This window comes from Sciurus carolinensis, chromosome 1 (genome assembly GCF_902686445.1).
Source record: "Sciurus carolinensis chromosome 1, mSciCar1.2, whole genome shotgun sequence".
Lineage (NCBI taxonomy): Eukaryota > Metazoa > Chordata > Mammalia > Rodentia > Sciuridae > Sciurus > Sciurus carolinensis.
In genome coordinates, this window is record NC_062213.1 from 201,988,436 (window position 1) to 202,010,372 (window position 21,937).

Genomic DNA, 21,937 nt, shown 5'->3' on the forward strand with positions numbered 1-21,937 from the left:
GTAGTGAAAGTCAGCAGAATACTGACTATAGATGTCCAGCAGGAGAGACAAAGCTATGTGGAGTTACTACTGCCTTTAGACTTTAGGGAAATGGGATTGTCCACAGTTCTGTCCAGGGAGGGTCAATGTACCCCCTCTTCCTCTCCATCCACTCCCCAGATACACACCTGCTTACACACTCTCTTCCTCTCCTTCCAGTCCCTCCTAGCTACTCTTACACCCCAAAAAACAAGCAGAAGTTTATTCCTTTTTCCTCTTTCTATATAAAACTTCTCATTCTTCCTTTCCTCTTTCCAAATAGATGTGAACAAATTTTTCAGAAGTAGACAGAAATACAGAGAAGCCCTGTAATGAGAAGGCGTTCTCAGGGGCTGGGGCTGGGGCTCAGAGGTAACGCACTCGCCTTAGCACGTGTGAGGTACTGGGTTTGATCCTCAGCAACACAGAAAATAATTAAAGACACGTGTCCATCTACAACTAATATATATTTTTTAAAAAGATATTCTCAGGGCTGGGGAGATAGCTCAGTTGGTAGAGTGCTTGCCTTGCAAGCACAAGGCCCTGGGTTCAATCCCCAGCACCGCAAAAAAAAAAAAAAGATATTCTCAGTTCACATTAAAACATATAACTGCTCCCAGCCTTTACAACAGAAAGAGATGGAGTCTCTGAGTCAGCCTCACTCCTAACTCCTTTCCAGGGCAAAGTAGGAGGAGGAACCACCAGATCTACCTCCAGTCTACCATGGGGGAAGCAAAATGGATATGCACTTCAATGCATTGTTTGTCATCACTTGAATATAAAAGGGAATTTTAAGAGAAACTAGTTTAAAGTTTAAAACAAAATAAAATCCACTATTTATAGCAGTCACTCTTGGTGATGCATAAGAGTTTGCATCAATTTATCAACTTTATGCAGAAATTAAAATAGGAAGGAAATACTGAGAACAACTAAGTCTATACTAGCAGTAGCAAAGACTGGAAGCAAAAGGCTTTATTACTCCTTGGAGGACAAATTTCCATGCTACTCAGGAGTAAGAAATCTTTCTCCACAGCAACCATTTCACCAGAAAATATTTAGTTTTAGCAATAATTGACTGGCACTTTTAAAGCCCTGGGTAGCGTGCTGAGTTTTTTGGTCTGGTTTTCTTTATCACTGGGTTATATCTACTCAAACTCCACATGGGGTAGAACATCCATTCTCTAAAGGTAAATGATCACACACACATATCTCCAATCATTTCTCTTTCTTTCTTTTTTGAGAGCTGGGTAGCCAAAGGAAGAAATAGAGGATTTTGAAGTGAGAAGGAAATTAGTTTCTTCATCAGCATGTACTTCTTCGGATGCCCTACCTGCTGGAATTGTGGGAAGACTTCAGGTACTTAGCAGAGATGATATTTAGGGAGAGGATGGCATCAACTGCAGCTTCATCCACCTCAGGTTTATTCCTAATCCGGCCTAAGAGAAATAATAAAAAAACCAGACATAAACTCATTAGGCCAAAAAGAAACTTTCCAATCTCTGTGTAACTGGTTAAGCATAGGATCCTGCAAGGCTTCTCCACAGCCTGTCTCCCCTTTGTTTTGCACAGTCAGCCGTTGAAACCTTATTCTTTGTTCGAAGAACTTATCACAGTCATTCCAGTATCACTGCCCTGCTGGAAAAGGCCATCTTTCCCTTCAATCTGGAACCTGCAACAGCCATTCATCTGGGCTCCCTGCTGTTCACGTTTCCTCCTTTCCAATCCATTCTTTAGCCTACTTTATTCTCCCATTTTCTTGCTGAAAACAACACAACTTGTTTTAAATCTATAAAACAAGGGACACAGCTCTGCACAGAAGAGGAGCACAGTCATGAGAGCTGGACAGTTGGATTCAAATGGTGGCCGCTACTCTCACTGGCTGTGAGTCTCTGGGCTTAACACCTGTCCTGACTCTGAGCCTCAGTTCATGACAGTAACAATGTCTCCCTTATGTGACTATTACTAAAATGAAATAAACTAACATTTTTAAAGGACTCAGAAAAGCACTTAGTACCTGATAAACACTATACAATAGTTTGTCAAATAGAATAAACTGTAGAGTTCCTCAAAGAAGCCTCAGGGACTACTGCCTCTGTATCCTCCCCCTTCCTTTCGGATCTAAAAACATCTCTTCTGTTTTATATGTTAATATTCCATATAAAAATAATTTTGAAAATGCTTAAAAACCACTGCCCCAGACAAGAGTGTATAATTCCCTTCCAAGGGTTCTTAATCTGGTTCATGGGGACACAAGAGATCCATGGATAGAACTTAAGAAGTCCATCAGCTTCTATGGGGAAAAAAATAGATCTATATTTTCAAAAACAATTAACTAAAATTTGGCAATTCCTCAAATGATGGAGGGCAATAAACCACACATGAATTAGCAGTACTTATTGGCTCTGTCCCCTGTACAAACTACAGATGTTTCCACAGCACACTGATGTAAAATATCTTTTTCATTCATTACCACTGGAATTATGGTAATCAGACTCACTGTTAGAGCTTGTTATTTAATGCCTCAATGAAGAATAGCTCATATTGCAAATCTGTTTAATTAATTTTACCAAACGGATTCCAATAGCATTAATTTCCTTTGTAGACCTAAGTAATTTGTTTTCTAAGGCTTCACCACTGCCCAAGAGGTCCATGGCAACCAAGGTTCCAAGCCTCTGCCTTGCTACCATTCTAAAGCTCCTATCTGTAGAACACAAGCCTGGTTTCTTCACTTTGGCCATGGGTCTCTAGCCATTTGCATGTTAAGCATATTCCTGCATCTTTTACTCAAAATGTTTACGTTCAAAAATAAATTCTCCTGAATCCATTCCGAGTCTTTCCCACAAAGTTAACCCAGTCCTCCTGGATCATTTTCACTGTTAACTCTCAGCACAGGTCTCTTTCCCTTGTAGTTATTTTGGTAGTTATTCACCAAGTTCTTCTGTACATGTATCTGCTGTCTCCAACTAACTGGAAGCTCATAATGAGCACAGATTTTCTGTACGGACTCTCACCACTTCTAGCCCAGAACGATAGCCATAGTTATTAAGTAAAACAATGGATGTCATTTGTAAAACATGTCATTTGGATGACGTGTCACTAACAATGGGAACCGAGAAACCAGTGTTTCACTTTTGTGTACGTACATGTGTGGCAGGGGGTGGGTAACTGGGATTAAACCTAGGGCCTGATGCACGCTAGCCAAGGGATCTGCCACTGAACTACATTTCCAGGCCTGAAGAGTTTCAAACTCAAGGCCTCTATCTTCCCCATGGTCTGTGTTCTCCAGTATAGAGAACACTGTATATTCCCAGTATCCCAAACAGAGAACAATGTCATGTCTAAAAAGTCAGGTTCTCTTCTTAGCCAATGAAAAATACTTACCTACCACCAGTTCACGAACATCTTTCCAGTGGAGCTCACTCCCCTTCTCGTGGATAATGGTCACTGTGATTCTTCGCTGGATACCCTGAGTACCAGAACAGGATTGTGAGTTAGCTGGGGCAATCCATTATTTCTTCTTATTTGTTGTTTTCTGAATTGTATGGTGTAGGGATGGGCAGGAAGGAGAGAGATGAAGAAGGAGGGGGAAATCTGTCCATGCTATTATTCTAAATGAAGGGGAGTGGGCCAGGGACTTAGCAATATTAAAATTCTGATATGGTTTTAAGAGAGATGCCATGATTGTATGTCTCAGAGTGTGGGACTCCAGCTCCATACCCAAGCAGTTTTGAGCACTGACTGAATTCACTTTTGATTTACCCAAGGGGGATGTAAACTGCAAAATCAGATTTTTAAGTCTATCACAACGTTCATCCTCTACACCCCCCATTAAAAGATTTTGGCTCTGAAAGTACAAAGCTTCTAAACATCATGGTAAGTATATGAAATCACAAGGAGCTGCACAAATGAGAGTAAATTAAATCCTTTTTTGAAATAGCTATTCTAAAATATATATAAAATCAAGGGTAGATATGAACCAAGGCCTGAGGGAAAGGCTTTAAAAACACACACATGCACATAAAGGAAAACAATATGTGAGCCCTGGGTTCAATACCCAGCAACTAGAAAAAAAGAGAGTTTCCTCTCAGCCCCCATCCCTGAAATGGAGATGAAAAGCTGAGAAGAAGAAAGAGTTCTGAGGGGAAGGAAAGTCGAAGTACCGGGAAATGATACTGACCAAATTTATATTGTGCCTGTATGAATATGAAACAATGAATAGCATTATATTATTACAAAGCACTAACATGGAAAAAAGAACAGAAAGGAAGGAAGACAGAGAGAGAGCAGAGAGAGAGAGTTCTGTTTCTTGTTCTAAACTCTTTGGTTCCCTCCTAAGTGTTTGCCCGTCTTAGTACCTGGTGAAGCAAAAATGTCCCCTGGCAGGGCAAGCCTGCGGTATGGTCAACCACAGCTGGGATATACCTATACAAATAGAAATGCAAAAGACAGAAGTCAGTGCTGTCTCATCTAGAAGGCCTTCCCTTACCCCAACTTATGACATTCTGGCTGTGAAGGCACAGAGCTTCCAAACAGCATGAGAAGTATATAAAATCACAAGGGAGCTGCACAAATGATAGTAATTGAATAAAATAAAAGTCTTTTTTGAAAAGGCTATTCTAAAATATATACAAAAACAAAGGGTATATATAACCCACGATCTGAGAAGAAACAGTAAAATAATAATTGAACGAAATAAAACTCTTTTTTGAAAGAGCTATTCTAAAATATATATAAAAGCAAGTCTTTATTTAAGCACTGTAGCCCCAGTGATCTTTGTTTTTCAAAACTCTGATCCCATATCTCTCACCGGGCTGGCATTTAACCACAAAACCATTGGCATTTATAACCCTTTCCACATAGCCATGGTGTCTCATCATCTTTTCTAGACTCAAAGGACGGCAACGTCTTTTGGTCTCACCTCTGTTCCTTGCATAAGAGTTCAGTAAATAATGTATAAATGCAATAGCAATAAAGAGATAATTTCAGATTCTAGATCTTTTTTTCAGATCCAGAAAGCAACTAATTGGTAGAAATCATCACTGTAACTGTCTTCCTCGTAGTGCATTAATGATCTGTCTCCTGATAATCATATTCTTCAAAGCAACATCACTCCTAACAACTGCATATGGGATGTCTCTTCAAATGGGAGAGTCAAAAATTACATTTCCTAATTTTGAAACACTTTGCTCTGTTTTAAAATTTAGAAAGTTGGACTTACTCTCCTGTAGGTTCCAGTTCACTGATCTCAAACCAAACTAGAAGGTCATACTTGCTCATGCTCTGGCCAAGGCTGGTTTTGCTCATGGTATTTAATTTGGTGGCTGGAACTTTAAAAAAAAATTAGATAATGTCAAAATCTGGTCCAAAAGCAAAAGCACAAGCTTCTCTAATATTGTTCTTCAAGGACACACTCAGTAAAGACAGCAGGTCAGAAGACAGATTTCAATGAAATAGACCCAATATTAATGGTGTTAGTACCTCTAATTAAGAGAACAAGGAAAATGGAGAGAATCTTATTCCTTCTCAAAAGACTGTCCCTAAAGGTTAGAAAGCAGGTTTTGTGCAAAATAAACGTGTTCACAAAACCCTCACATTCTACAATCTTATTTTGTGGCATGGTATCACCTTAGAATGGCATAGGAGGGATAGTGCTTGGAAAGTATGTGGGGAGAAACTCACACATCCCGAGGCTCATGGAAGCTGGAGCGGTGAAGTGAAGGTCTAGCCTTCAACCCAGGGCTCCCAGATCTTCCTGCAACCACCAGTCACCTGGGATCTTAAGGATGGCAAAACCCAGGCCATGTCCCCAATAATCAAAATCAGTCTCTGGACTTCCTTCTTAGAATTCCAACACACAGACAAATCCGAAAACCAGTGGTCTAATTTGCAAATACAGGAATCTCTAAATGACCTGTTACATGTTTTCTTCAGATTTAAATTCCATGTTCCAAATGATACTAATGCTATGTAACTCTAAGTTGCTTACCCTCTGTCTCCTCAATGTATAAAAAGCACATCATAATATTTAGTCTGCTACCATGAAAAGGTATCATAAAGGCCCACTACCATGACACACATGAAGGGCTTTATGGATCATATGTGCATCCTCCCAGGAGTATTCACCCCAGATGAATTTCACATGCACTGGTGATGCTGGTCAGGGAAATAGGATTACGGTTCTGGCAGTCATCTGAAGGTCAGAAAGAACAACCACCAAGTATTCAAAAAAGCAAACAGAGAGCTAGGGGTGGTAGAGCACTTGCTTAGCATGTGCAAGGTCCTGAGTTCCATCCCTAGGACTGGAAATACAACGGAACAAAACAAAATCAACTATTAGTAAAAATCTTCCAAATTAAAACTACTACTGCAAAGAATTCAAACAAAGAAGTTTCAGGAGCACCTCACCCCGAGGGTGATATGAAAGCAGCACAGGCAGCAAAGGTGCTTCCTAAAAGCTCTCTGAAAGAAATGTGGTGTGACCTTGACAATATGCTGAACTCTACCTTCAGTTCAAGGAGCAAAAGGAAACACGAATGTTTTCATACATGGTGAGCCAGGCTTCAGGACAAGCCCTTGAGGTGGTTCTACATCTACGACAGAGCTAATTTAGCTACTAACCATCTCGTTTGGGTACCCTCTCGCTCTGGCAGCTGGGAACTGGCAGAAAGAGAAAAGGCGGCACTGGGTCAGCCTCATTCTGGAAGGTGGCAACAGCAGAGGAGGCAAGCACACTGGCGTGCTCAGAAAACGTGTCCAGCACATGCACATTCACATAGCCAGACATGAGAAACCGAACCAGCTCAATCTTTCTCTCATGGTCTGAAGGCCGATGAAGATGAGGAGTACAGAGGGTAGAGAATGAGAACAGGGTGGGATGGGAATTTGACAAGTGGGCAATGAGGAAAAAGGACAAAAATAAAGAAAAATCAAAACAATATAAATGAGGAGGAACAAGTTTTGGTGTTGTATGGCACAGTAGGGTGATTGTAGTTAATAATGTATTACATATTTCAAAATAGTTGGAAAGAATTCTAAGTAAATACAATTATTATGCATCAATCAAAACTATAATAAAGCCAGGCATAGTGGTGCACACTTATAATCCCAGCAGCTTGGGAGGCTGAGACAGGAGGATCATCGTGAGTTCAAAGCCAGCCTCAGCAAAAGCAAGGCACTGAACAACTCAGTGAGAAACTATCTCTAAATAAAATACAAAATAAGGCTGTGGATGTGGCTCAGTGGTCGAGTGCCCCTGAGTTCAATCCCCAGTACTCACAAAAATAAAAATAAAACAAGAAACCACAAGATAAATGAACTTGCAGAATAATTTTAATATGCATAGAAATTTCCAGTCACTGGCAGTTTAAGGAAGTTACATATAAAGCAGAGATATTTAGGAAGAGAGAGATTATCAAAATCTGCACAGAGATCTCTCGCTTTTTACTTTTTTTTTTTATTTTAAATCCCCAGTACTACAGACTGAACCCTGGGGCACTCCACCATTGAGCTATATCCCCAGCCTTTTTAATTTTGAGACAGTCTTGAGAAGTTGTTGAGGTGGCCTCAAACCTGCCATCCTTCTGCCTCAACCTCCGAGGAGTTGATATTAACATACCCAGCTTACTCTTAAATCAGGAGCCAAGAATTCTAGCTCCTGGTAGATGCAGACAAGAGAAGCAGGAACATATATAAGGATGCACAGAAAAGGAGGAGTGTGATTGGTGTCTGAAATCATTCAGAATATGGATTTGTTCAGGCAAACACACGTGCTCACCTGGCCTGGAGAGTGGCATAGGTGGAGGGAAGAACCGTCGAGAGGGCTGGGGTGGACTGTAAAGAGAGGAAAACAAACTGCTTCAGGACCAAAGAATCAGATGCTCATTTTAATGGCATGTTTAAATTCCCTTTAAGAAAGTGAATTTTCGGCATTTTCAACTCTGGCATATCATCATATACCACATATAATCCCGCATAGTGAAACAGACTAAAAATGCATTTTTTGAAAAGCACCCCCCCTTCAAAATCATAGTTCATAAATAAAATATGAAATAAGAAAATTCATCTGTTAACACTGCCACGACTACCATCAAAAAGCCCCTCCAGTTGCTCTTCTCATCAATCTTTCTTGTTTTGTTTTGGTACCTGGGATTGAACCCAGGGGTGCTGAACCACTGAGTCACATCTCCACCGTTTTTATACTTTCTATTTAGAGACAGGGTCTCAAGAATTTGCTTAGGGCCTTGCTAAGTTACTGAGGCTGGCTTTGAACTTGCGATCCTCCTATCTCAGCCTCCCGAGCCGCTGGGATTACAGGCATGTGCCACTGTACCTGGCTTCTTATCAATCTTGACTCCACTTAAGAGTTTCTGCTTCAAGAACTTGAGGGTTGTTAGAACAATTATATACAATTCCCAAGTTATAATGCTAAGACCTCAACTTTCTACCGTATTTGTTATGGTTTGGATATGAGGTATCCCCTGAAAGTTATTGTTAATAAAGGAATATTCAGGGGTAAGATGATTGGATTATGAGAACTGTAATCTCATCAGTCCATCCTAGTTTGAAGGGACCAACTAAGTGGTAACTGTTGGCAGGTAGGGCATGACTGGAGGAGGTAGGGGTGTGCTATGCAAGGTTCATCTTCTCTGTATCCCCTCCCTGCTCCTGTTTCTTTGCTTCCTGATCCTGTGTCATGGGCTTAGCAGCTTGTCTTTGCTGGGCCCTTCTGGCATGATGTGCTGCCTCATCTTGGGCCCAGAGTTATGGGGTTGGTCATCTATGGACTGATACCTCTGAAACAGTAAGCCCAAATAAAATTTTCATCCTCTTAAGTTGTTCTTGTCAGAGAATTTGATCACAGTGACACAAAAGCTGACAAAAACACTATTCAAAGTATCTTCCTACAAAAGTATGGCATTCAAAGTCATCTGGGCAACATTCAATTTGCTCTAAAATTAGTGATTAGGTAGCTAGAAAAAGGTAGCGAAATTTCTAAAAAGGAAACATAGGGTAATACATAAAACTGTTATTTACTCATCTTCATCCCTCAAAAGATTTCTTCCTTTCCTGCAACTGAAGAAACTAAGCATCAAAATAGTAACAACAAGCAGATTAATAAGGGATACAGTTCCAAAGGTATCCCTATGAAACAAGCATCGAGAAGTCTCTGTGTCAACAGCGGTGGAAGTGATGCATTTTCAGGTTTACAACCTCCCCTTTGGGAGGACTGGCAGATTCTCATTCCTTCCTTGTGGAATGCAAGCTCTGAACTGCCATATAAGAAGGTGGGAGAGGATATAGCTGGGATATAGCTCAGTTGGTAGAGTGCTTGCCTAGCATGAAAAAGGTTCTAGGTTCAATCCTTAGCACCACCCAAAAAAAAAGAGGGTGGGAACTGGAGATGTGACTCAATGGTAGAGAGTTTGCTTAGCACACATGAGACCCTGGGTTTAATCACCAACACCGAAAAAAAAAAAGAGTTGGGCTGTTGGTAGAGGGGCCATATGAAAAGACTGTGGGCAGAGACCTCATGGAAAGAAAGAAGCCCAGCTTTCCCAACATCCCAGCTTGAGCCCAGCCCTCCTACTGTCTCACCTCCCACTATCTCAGTCACAGTCCCAGACATCTGACTGAACTGTCTGGGAAATTCTAGCCCAGTTGAGTCCTGACTATGGCTCCAGCTGACATCACATGGAGTGGACAAACCATGGTCAATCATGTCAAACCATAGAATTTAAAGATAATAAATTATTATTAAAAAAAAAAAAAACAAACTAACAACCAAAGTCTTAGCTCATCTGCCAGACCTGTTAAGTTCCTGTCCTTGCAGATGAAGTGGATGCTGCTGATAATGCCCAAAAACTTCAAATACAATCGGCTTGGTTTTGATGTAGTCCACAAATGATTCCGTGACCTCCACTGCAATCTAATAAGGAATAAAGTCATACAAGATTAGGGCAAGATTTATAATAAGAAAATACACATTCATGCTTCAGTTGGGACTTTAGTACTATTAGGCTTCCAGCATGTACTCTGCAGGCCACCTCCACCAAAAGTCAGGGGCTCCCTCTGCTTTTCATTCTAAGGTAACTTTACTAAGCTCCAGATGCTCAAGACTATCCACAACGTCTCCCCAACTCACGTCCCTGATGTTCTTCACACACTTATGTTTCAGCTCAACTCACCTAGGACTCCTTCTACCTGCTTTCTCCTCTGTTGTGCCTGAGGACTGGCCCAGGCTGCAGCCGCGCCAGGAAGGCCCTTCCCATATCTCCATGTGTCTGAGTCATTCCTATATGTCAAGGCCCCATTCAAACAGTAACAACGATAAGAAAAACACATACTGACTGCAGACTATGAGCAAGGCAAATTTGACATAACTTTTCTTATTTATAATACATCCTTCATAAAGCTCCCCACACCTCTTTCCTCCATTCAATTGTGCTCCCCCAACAAAGTGAACATGTCTTTGCATACAGAAGAAACATTTTCTTTCTCCACTCACAACGCATTTAACAAATGGCTTTTCTCACATCTCTTCATGCTGTACTACTGCATTTTACCTAGCCTCTCCTAATTTTAGGTTCCTTGGGGGGCATCTAACTCATCTGCATTCCCCAATTGCATCAGGCACAATCCTATGCATAGCAGTCAATCAATATTTATCAGATAAATGTGTTTTCTTATGTACAAACATAAAAAGAAAACCATGTATTTTGAGCCAGGTGTGGCAGCACATGTCTATAATTCCAGCAACTCAGGAGGCTGATGCAGGACGATATAAGGTTCCAGGCCAGCCTAGGCTACTTAGTGAGACTTTTGTCTCCAAATAAAAATTAAAAAGGGCTGCAGGTGTAACTCAGTGGTAGAGCGCTCTTGGGTTTAATCCCCAGCACCACGCACATGCACACATGCGTGCATGCACACACACACTCAAGTGTATTTGGTGTTCACTTGTTCCATCCCTGGAGTTGTCTTTTCCTCGCTTCCTTTATAGAGTGGATGTGGTTAGCAAGAGAAGATAAGGCAGTATCCTGTTGTAGTGAAGATCCTGGAGGCTAGAGTCACATTCTCTTTTGTGTGTGTGTGGTTCTGGAATTGAACTCAGGGGTGCTCTACCACTGAGCTACATCCCTAGCCCTTTTTTATTTTCAGACACAGTCTTGCTAGCTAAGTTGCCCAGGTTTAACGTGAATTTGTGACCTCTTATTCCATCTGTGAAGAAGGGCGTAAGAGGTCCTAGTGGGTTAATCATAACATCAGCTACAAAGGAAACAGATGGAATCTTAATTCAACTACAGAAGGAATTTAATTTCTTCTGCATTATTTGCAACCAAACAATATAAATACACATGGGTTTTAAGGACAATGCATTAACTTTAATTAAACTGATATTAAACATGCTTTTTTTTTTTCTAGGACAGAAACTTAAAAGAACTGGGCATTCAAACTGATAGATCTCATTGGTAGACCAGCTCTCACACCATTCACTGAACCCATTGTAATGCAGACAAGAGGCTGGCAGCTCCCTCCCTGAGGACTGCTTCACCACTTTGGCCACTCCCTCTATTGTCCATTCTCTCCGCTAAGTGCACAGCTAGCATATCCAGCAGCAGTGCTTCCAATTATCAGCTGAGCACTGGTATCCTTCCTCTGCCAGTAAAGCTAAGGTACCCCAAACCAAGGAAATGCTTGGCAAAAATGTCCAGATCACTCACGTTCTGCACATGATAAAAGCCCAGGGGACTTCCTCTGCCATTGTTTTTGAGGGGTTCGGTGGAGAATGCCTCATCATGACGATGCAAGAAGCTTAAAAAGATAAGACAGGCAAATATTGTATTAAGCAGTTCTATTAGGATCTCTGTTGTAAAAGCTCAAGTTGGATCTGAAGGTAAGAACCATCCTAGTTAAGAAGATTGTTTAAGTGAGCAAAATTATTTACATTTATTCCCTTATCAAGAACATTTCTGTTCTGGGGATGGAACTTAGCGGTGTAACACTTGCCCAGCATGTGCAAGCCTTTGGATTTGATCCCCAGCACCAGAAAACAAAAATATCCCATATCACACAAATGACATTTTAGATTTTATTTGAAAAATGAGTGAAAAATTAACTGACCAAGTTAATTGACTCACTTAACTATGTGAATATATATGCAAGAAGCGACTAGAGTGTGTGAAGAAGAGAGTTCAACAGACTCCTGTCCCCTAGGTGAAGGGTTATGGAAAATAATATTCCTGTAAGTTAGCCCCAGAAGAAAAATGGAGAGGTGTGGCTGAGGGCAAGGAAACTAGCCAAGGATTAACCTCCCAGCAGAAGAAAGGGGCGGATACTGAATGCTGGGCCCTAAACCTTGACCTTCCCCCATTGCAAATTAGTCCTAGATGGAGGCACAGCAAATAACAATGGGCAAGATTTGAGTACTCATCCCTCAGAGTCTGTTCTCTTATTTCCCCAGACATCAATGAGTTTCAACCTTTTTACAACCACCCTCCTAAATTAAAGTTTTAACCTGTCCAACTCGCCTCTGATGGTCAAAACTGCACATACAGGGCTTCCAATGATTACATCATCCTCATTGTACCCTATAAAACGAAAATCCCCTCTGTAACTGACTGCCATTTTCCCAGCCAGAAAAGGAGCCCCACCAGTGGGGAGTCTGCGAATGAACAAAGGCTTCTCTGAATCCCTTGAGGTCTGCATCCCATCCTTTTGTGCTTACACCCTGTTGAAGTTTTGATTGAAAATAAAAACGATGAAATCATTTTGTGTAGAAAAAATTGGCAGACTTGAGCTTCTATAAGGTAATATGAAAGTCTGTACATGGTGTAGCTGCCTAGGAGTCTCTTAACACCCAGCTAAGAATGAATTCCAATGTCACTTCTTCCAGAAAGTCTTTCCTGACTTATCCTGATAGTTTTGTGTTCCTGTGCTCTAGGAACCTGTTTTTCCTCCACAGCCTTATTTCACTATTTGTAATAATGTATTTATACATCTTCCCAAAAGACAGCAAACAGGGCTTGACACAAAGAAAATACTCCAAAAATACCTGCTGAATCAATAGACTGTTTATTTTCATAAATAATACAATTTTACTGTTATCTCCCCCTATTATTAGTCTGAAATTAAAAGTGAAGAATTTTAAAGAATACCCATCACAAAGATTTATTGCCACATAGACATGTCAATCACAATGACCCCTCAGGCTTGTGTTTAGCATGTGTGAGGCCTTGGGTTTAATCCCCAGCATGATCCCTGACCCCATTCAGAAAAAAAGGGAGGGGGGAAAGGAAATGCTTTGAATGAGGGGACAGAGGGACCAGTAGCATGAACTCTCACCAACTGCTCCAAATCCATGATGCCATCCTTTGCTGGTACTGTAGCATTCTGTCCTACATGCATATTTATGTTTTCTTTCTTCTCATTTCTCCTGTTTCTCTCTCTCCTTTTCTTACTCCCCTATCCCATTTTTTTTCTTCTCCTGACCACAGACCCTGTGGGCATTAGCAGACCGATCTACTATAGTGGGTGGTAGAGATAATAGCTGCGTCTCCCTACTCAGACCAGTGCAGAGCTGAGGAAAGCCCAGGGAAACTGAGTCTTCTCCTACTACTGGCTCGCATGCCCTCAGCTCCAGAGCTAATACAGGTGGGGATGCTGTCCTTTCAGGGTTTAAGACAAAGGGCAACAAATTCCTATATTCCTATAGTCATTTTGAAGCCAGAATTAAGGACAGGTAGTTAGTGTAGAAATAGGGAATCGGGTCAATTCGAGGAAATGAAGCCATGAAGCCATCTGCCTTTGGAAGTTGGAGACTGCCCCTGGAAGAATGGAATGTCAAGGATCTCCGGAGCCCATTGATTACCAAATTTACCTGCCCTTATCAAGGACTGCAAGCATGGAGCTGCTAATTAATGCCCCCTGGGCCCTTGCCTGCCTGAATCACCTTGGCCCTCCCCCTCCCATGGTTTCTCACTTAATGCAAAACCAGGCCTAGTCACGTAGGCAGGAAGGAGAGAGCGATAAGGGGGGAGAGAACTGGAGAACAAAAGAGACTTTAACCTATAAAAGATGTAGGGTGCGCTCACTTCTTGGGACTTTAGAACATCAGTCATGGCCCCCTTCTTCCTCCCAGGAGAAGTCTGTATTATTACCTTTAAATAAAACTTGCTTAATATGCTTGCCTTGGCGTGCTTCTCTAGTGTTCAATCTTCAACATTAGAAGGAGCAGAACTCGTCACCGGTAAACGGCGGTATCAATTTCAGACATCAGTTAACTAAACAGATCTGTTCCATAAGATGTATCATTGTTTGATTAAAATAATAGTGAAAGTTCCCCAAACCAGATTCATCTTAGCCATGTCCACCTTACCCTAAATTTGAGACTATTAGTGAAAACATAGAAAACAGGTGAGATTAACTGGATGGCTAGTATTTTAATAATGCTCATGAGTTTCAGCAATGATGCTGGTGGCTCACTGTGTAGTGGTCACACTTAATCCAGGACTTGGCTGAAACATGTATAAAGGAGTGCTCCCAAGCTTGGAGCATCCAAGCTTCATCATCAGTGCCCAGGAAGGCTGGGGCACATGTTGAGAGACCCGGGGCAGGAGGACTCTGAAGCAGCTTTTGGGTGGCCCCAGTGGCAAGCTGGGGGCTTCAGGTTTGAATGGGTTCAGCAGCCCATACTCAAAGATACACTAACATTGAGAGGAATGAAAACTTTAGATTCACAAAGTGTTTTCCTGGGAGGTCTTGAAAAGAAAACATCTAGAGAATAGGGTTCCAGAGAGTTATGGGATAGAAAAAGATACTAAGTAAATGAGAGATGAAACCACAACCTTCTCTGCACACTGGCTTTTCTAGGTTGATGCAATAGTTTGCTCTTCTTTTTATTATTTAAATTTTCCTTTTCCTAAGTATTAAATAGGCAACGTTGATGGAGAGATAATTCACTGCTTTAATCCTTGTTTACAAAGAAGATATTTCATCATGAAAAACCCTAAAAACTACTAAGTACGCTTATCTGGATCAGACCACACACGCTTGGTACAGGAGGACAGTGTACAACAGAATGGTCCAGGAGGGCACATGGCACGTTTCTCCCCATGAGGTACCTGCATCACTCCAGTGATGGTTTCTGCTTCCCATTCCCATTTTCAGTGGACAAAGTATTTTCCCTGGAGACAGTTTCTCAAGACTATTAATATCTCCACACGTGAAAAGCTCTCTACAAGAGGACATTTTTTTCTCAGTTAACAGCTGGTTAAATAGGCAGAACAAAGGGTTGCTTACTTGAACTGACAGAAGATATCTGCATACTCTGGAAGGATCCCACTGGCCTGCAACACTGTTACTCGGAAAGTGAAGGCACTGCCCAGTTTCAGGTGGTTGCCAATCTCTTCAGAAAACCCTTCCATTACCATCTTTCCATCCAGCAAAGTGCTTGATTTCAAATCTAAAGATGGTCAAAGGAACACACATGGTTCAAATAATGTAAAGAAGAGTGAGTTCTTCCCATTTCTGGTTGATGAAAGCAACTATGTCCCTTGACAGTGATAAATATTTTCCCCTGTTAGAAATGTCCCAATCATAGTAAACTCTGTCTACATACCCAAGTCATTCACTCGACTGATTTCTTCTGGAGGAGTGATGACCTCGGAACTCTGACCCTGTCCCTCCACAATTCTTAGCTCCTCCAAGGACAGACCAGAACGAGTCATTGCAACTGAAGAAAAGTCATTCTGAAAGCGAGGCAGGGGTGGGTATATGAGAATATAGAAAAAAACAATTTTCCTGTTTCCTTTCTTATGTCTATGTACCCAAAAAATAATGACTAGAAAATAATATGGATTAAGAGCTGAGAAAAGGCAATACAGTAATACAAATATTGGGTCTCTGCATTTGTTTGACCTGGTCCATATCCTACAGAGCAACTTGGGGGTAATCAGCCTCTAATACTTTTTAATTCTAGGCATGAGAACTGGTTTCCAATGTTGGACATTTTCCTCATAAAACCATCTACTTTCTCTCTTCCCCCAAGGTGTTCCCTCTTCCCAAAGGTTTCTCACCTGATTAAAGTATTCATTATCAAAAGATATTTTAGCCGTTCCAGATTGTCGAATTCCAGAGCCATAATCAGGAGCTTCTTCATCCGCTAAGTAGAAAAACATCAGCAAGGATCAAATGAGACAATACATGGGGAGAGGGAGTATGACTCCTACTGGATTATAAAATAAACAAGGAAGTCCTTTTGCATAAGAACAAATGACACTAAAATAATAAAATGACACTGGCTGTTTCCACCTTGACTCATATAGATTTACCACACTTCTTAGCTCAAGTGAAACTACTTATAAAGAACTGGTTTTAGTACTGAGATGGTTTAAATGTCGCACCTAGAAATACTAACCCTGTCCCATGTTGGCAAGATTGTATTCAATAACACAAAACAAACATTTGAAAATATTATACTGTACTTGTAGAGCAGACTTCTACAAACTCAGTACTGGTGACTGTGTGATAGGTTTCCATGGGAAAAAGGCCGAAGTGATTTTAAGGCACAGCATTTGGAGTTAAGACAGAAAAATACAGGAAAGGGCTCTTTCCTCAGAATGTCGGCTGGATCATGGGAAAGTGAAAAGTGATCCATGTGCTGCAGAACAGAAGCCAAATAAATGTCTCTAAAAGTACCCTGAAAGAAAATTTAGGTAAGAAAAAGTTCTAAAAATCCTTCGTCACTTCTGAAGCAGTTATGATACATTTCCAAGAGCTAATCTTCAAACTGAAGGAAATCTCTTTACTCCATTATTCCAAAACAGTAGTAGACCAGACAAAACAGAATCTATCTATGATAACGTGGGGACAAGAGCTAGAAAGGAAGCAAGAAAGGCCTCCACACTGGACAAACACATCATTGTTTGGGTTTGACTGAAGTATGGCCCATACAGAGCCACCTGCTTAGTCTCCAGTCAAAACCCCACAGCCCTCACTGCAGAGTGAGCGACCTACCTGCAATGGCCTGTACAGCCACACGCAGAAATCCCCGCACTTCACCCTTCTCACTGACGATGGCCACCCTGTGAATCAGGGGTACAGGGTACAGCAGATTGCTCAGGTATACAAATGCCCTAGAGAGAGACACCAGAAGACGAACATCAGAGCAACCTACAGAGGGAGAGGCTGGCTTTCAGCCTCACTGAGAACAGCTTCCTGAACCTGAGCTGGCTTCTGGGCCTTGTCTTAAGATCATTTCTTGGTCTGTTCTCTCAAACTGCCTCTAGCTGCCTTTTCAGCACTGATGACACATGAAAAAATGCAAATGCTGGACAAAGTGCTGACAAAGATCAACCTAGGCCAAATTACTCTCTGTAAAACTATACTGCAGGTAGAAGAGTAGCAACTGGAAATAGACTTTGAGACACTGCTCTGTGAATACTGCTGGTGGGTGAGGAGCCCATTAAAGAAATTAATCTTTAGAAATAAGGAATTATAAAGAGGTCTGAGGTTTCCCAATAGAGAAAAGAGAAACTGGGAAACAGAAAACCATGGAAATGTGACTGAAATATGATTAATAACTAAAGTAAATTTCAAATCACAGTATTAAGGGTCTTTATTTTTATTCTAAGGACTCTTTATCTTCAGGCAGGGTGACTGACAAGAGAGGCACACATGTGGGCAAAGGCTGTACAGTCAGAAATTTCTCAGTAGCAAGTTTATAGACTAAATGGGCTTCAAGGTACATGCTAAGGGAGAAGAATAAAGCTGATCTCTATGGGGTTTGCTTTTGCTCCTAGAATCCAAAACCTAGGTCAGAAATGCATAAATAAAAGGTAAGTTACAGATCTAACACTTTATATTTCAAACAAACTAGCCAATCCTAACATATCAGCACTCTTTTTTTCTTCTCATTATTTTGTAGCTACTGATTTTTTTTTTTTTTTAAAGCAATACAAACTTAGTGTTCTTTCTAATTAGTAGAAGGGAAACAATCTAGTTCCTCCTTTCTTCCTGCTTGGTATATGCTGCTCTTTGAACATAAGACAAAAGACAAAGAGTAAACACTTGTGACAGGAAATCAAACACATCGGAATGTGATACATGTGCTTGTCTGCTGCTTTTCCTGCTCTCAGATTTTACAACAAAGATAGAATGACGAAGGAGTGGACAGATACTTGGGATTTCAACTCAAAATAATGAAAACAATTTTGAAAACAGACAACATAATAGAAAAACAAATGTTAATTAAAGTTTAAGTATATAAATGAAACATGAACAAAAAGTAAAACAAAAACAACTCCAAATGAGCACTAAATAAGATCATGATGTCTACTTCCCTTTCAGTCTGCTCCAAAGTGGGAGAAGGGGCAATGTTGAGATGGAAAGTTATAGATTTGCTATGCAAAAAGAAAATGCAATCTAAAAAGGATTACAAACAAGATCATTAAGCACCAACTACTGGGAAAGTCTAGAAGACTAAGAATTTGACATATGGAACAAAATGGATCTTCTCAGAATCAGCATACGTAACAGATCAGCGCTTCCTCACTTGATGGCATCCCAGCCAGACCTGTCCATTTCTAACACTGAGGACATTAAGAGCCATGCACATATGCCCTACCTGGAGGCCTTTAAACACTATTCTTTCATGACAGGACCCTCAATGTTATATGAGCTGAGCAACACACACAATTCTTTCATCACTGCTATAATTTACATTTGTGTGATTACTTAAGTGTCTCTATTACCCACCAGACTCTAAGTCTGTGAGGACAGGAACCATTCGCTATGCTCACCACTGTCCGAAGAGGGCAGGGCATAAAGTAAATACACTCAACAAATATCTAATGAATGAACATGCATTTATGTTCATAAGAGAACAGCAAAGAGATTTGTTATCTACCTTTAAGTAGAAGTGAAAATGAGAAATCTCAGAGGCAGAGAGGCAAAGTCATCCAACTTCACATTGGGTTGATTTTTCTCAAAACCAAATTCATGATGGATATTAACTGTATAAAACATGTTTCAATCCCTAGCTATATTTAATCTGTCATCTTAAATGTAGCTATCAAAACAGGAGCCACTGTTTTTTCAGATAGCTTATTATATTTCATGGGCACAACACAATAAAGTAAGACTGGAGCTCACGTTAAAGAGCAGAATTTCCTTTGTGGCTATGGCAATGACTATTCCAAATGTGGAAGCTCTGAAGGCATTTTTGTAGATTTTCCTTTTTAGAAGAGAATCTAGAATTCTGTGACAGGAGCATGGGCATCAGCTCTGACACACACACGCACACTCACTAGACAGCCCCTTGTCATGTTAACAGAACATAACCCGTAGCCCAAATCAGTGCCATATGAAAGTTCTCTGAAGTTTTTTTAAACTGGAATTTTCATAATTACTTTTCTGACAGTCTTTATACTTTGACCTAGCAGACTGAAGGAGAACAGGGAGGAGGAAAAAAGACATAAAAAATGTATTAGCAGAAAGTTCTGTGAAGTTACATCGAAAAGAGAACAAATTTGTCAACATAAAGATAAGAAAAATCAGTATAATTATGGTGATACAGAATGAATGTTTGTTAGGTATTCAGAGAGGCCACAGAATAACCATCTTTGCCCATTTTCAACCCAGAAGAGACTAGTTTACATATTTTATATTTCATCCCAAGTTATGACGGATGGTTCATAATATCCCAGCATGCCAAAGAGAATAGCTAAAGGGACAAGCTCTTTTAATCTTGATACAAAGATTCATGAGAGGTAGCCACAGCCAAGAAACAAACCCCAACAAATTGAATTTCATAAGAAAATGGATTCTTTTTTTGTACTGGGGATTGAACTCAGGGGTTTTTAACCACTAAGTCACAACCCTTTTTTGTATTTTACTTAGAGATGGGTCTCAATGAGTTACTTAGCACCTCACTAAATTGCTGAGGCTGACTTTGAACTTGAGATTCTCCTGCCTCAGCCTCCCAAGCCACTGGGATTACAAGCATGTGCCACTTAGCCCAGCTAGAAAATGGAAATTTTTACAAGTGAAGTGTATTTACAATTATGTGCCAATAGGGAAAATCCAATTCTATGAATCACAAAAAACAAGAAAAAAGGTACTCCTCTTACACATTCAATGACCACTGCACAACTGGATGATGCTGCATTGTTATACATTTTCTTTGCAAAGGAGAATAAATGAAAGCAAAAATGAGAGCTATCCTTTTACTGACTGATTTCACCTCCTTCCCAGCACCCCACCCGGCGCTAAGAGCATATTCTACCACTGTGCAACACATCTAGCCCGCCCCCCATCTCTTTCTGGGAAGGCAAAGTTAGTGCTAGAACCTGGAATCTCAAACAAATGGAAAAGTCAATCTCTGAGCATAGTATCATAAATATGTATGTGAAAAAACAAATTAGAGTTGATTGCTTTATACTTATACTTGAAACTAAAAAGAAAATAATATACATATCTTAACCCAGTTAATTTCCACATTAAGTAGGATTCTGACTTCAGTTTTCTATACAACTAATTAAAAATATAAATGTTTCTAAGTAGACTCTTAACCAGGATATTCATTTTGCCAGTATAGATAATATAATATGAAAGATGAAAGACCTGAAAGACTTTCTCACCAACTCATTTTACACTTGAAAATCCAACAGGCCTCAATTTAAGTAGCTTGTACTCAGAGAGAAAGAAGGCTTCTCCTGACCAGGCAGTAGGATGAAACTGCCCACTCTTCACAGAGCAGTGGTGTAGAAAGTAAGTGAACAGCTTTAAAGCTATTCAATTGGTACTGGGACCAAATTCATGGGTAGAAACTAGGTTCCAACTTCTAACGCTCTTGGAATAGGATAGGTATGTACTGAAGGATACAGAGAGCCACAGAGTAAAAGAAAGCATTACTGTCCCATTATCTGTATACACCTTTCTTACTTTTAATATAAATCAGCTTTTTTGAGATTCTAAGTGTCTGTTCCTGGTGATAAACTAGTAGAAAACAATATCCATGGGTGTATAATCAATCCTGTTGTGTTTATTCATGGAGAAACAACTTATAATGACCCTTCCCCACTATAAAATCCAGAGACTGACCAATATTACGATTCAAAGTTATAAATAAGGTTTTCATTTGTATCAAAAAGCTTTTCTTTCCTCCCTTTCCATTACCTTCTATAATAGTTAGGAAGTTCCCACCAAGTAGCCAACACCATATATGAGTTCAATTTTAAAACCTCTGTCTAATGGGTCAGGAGACTTACTGAACTTTAATGTTTAGATAACTGGTGTTTACCACCTAACAGTAAAACAATTCCCTTATTTTTAAAGGGTTCAGAAATATGTTCTAATGCACCATTTGAAGTTAAATTTTATACTTTAAAACCTGAACATACTTTTTAGTTAATCCAATGATTTCTCTACTGTTAAACTTGTAATTATAATTTCATCATGAAGACTTGGTGTGGAAAAAGACCAGTGTCAGGAATTTATGCACGGAGAGTTCTACATCACTGACAGAGGGATGCACAGACTGAGAGCTAGAGACAATGGCTCAGTTTGGTGAACTCAACACCAGTTTTGATAAATAATGCAGTTTTTATGTCCCACTGAACAAACATTCATTGTTGATGATGTCAATAGATAATTTTCTGAGATTCATCACTATAAAGCTGATAAGTCAAATTCCAGCAGAAGTCAAAGGCCTATAGATGTATTCAGTGAAACTGGACATAAAAAGGCAGCCACTGTAGACATGAAGGGGGAACCTGACTTTCTTGATTCATTTTAGGTAGACTAAACAAAAAAATGCACTTAAAGTCCACTTTAGTCTTCTGATTCCTGCAGTACCACAAATTCTTCAGCCTAACCTTGGACTTGCTATGCTCTTTCCCATGTAAGTTCATATGCCCTCAGTCAC

The 21,937-nt window shown here is 40.3% G+C and overlaps 1 protein-coding gene across 10 annotated transcripts in view; it reads right to left on the reverse strand.

Moving 5' to 3' along the window:
* The window catches only part of Kif1b (kinesin family member 1B), a 148,996-nt gene that overhangs the window by 22,558 nt on the left and 104,501 nt on the right, over nucleotides 1-21,937 (reverse strand). For all 10 annotated transcript variants that reach the window (XM_047541980.1, XM_047541955.1, XM_047541924.1 and 7 more), the window contains 11 exons: nucleotides 17,029-17,147; nucleotides 16,089-16,174; nucleotides 15,632-15,761; nucleotides 15,313-15,475; nucleotides 11,736-11,826; nucleotides 9,825-9,943; nucleotides 7,793-7,848; nucleotides 5,237-5,345; nucleotides 4,374-4,440; nucleotides 3,400-3,484; nucleotides 1,349-1,454 (listed from right to left, as the gene is read on the reverse strand). In XM_047541980.1, the coding sequence (XP_047397936.1) occupies nucleotides 1,349-1,454; nucleotides 3,400-3,484; nucleotides 4,374-4,440; nucleotides 5,237-5,345; nucleotides 7,793-7,848; nucleotides 9,825-9,943; nucleotides 11,736-11,826; nucleotides 15,313-15,475; nucleotides 15,632-15,761; nucleotides 16,089-16,174; nucleotides 17,029-17,147 (1,131 nt within the window). The remainder of the gene's footprint in view (nucleotides 1-1,348; nucleotides 1,455-3,399; nucleotides 3,485-4,373; nucleotides 4,441-5,236; nucleotides 5,346-7,792; nucleotides 7,849-9,824; nucleotides 9,944-11,735; nucleotides 11,827-15,312; nucleotides 15,476-15,631; nucleotides 15,762-16,088; nucleotides 16,175-17,028; nucleotides 17,148-21,937) is intronic.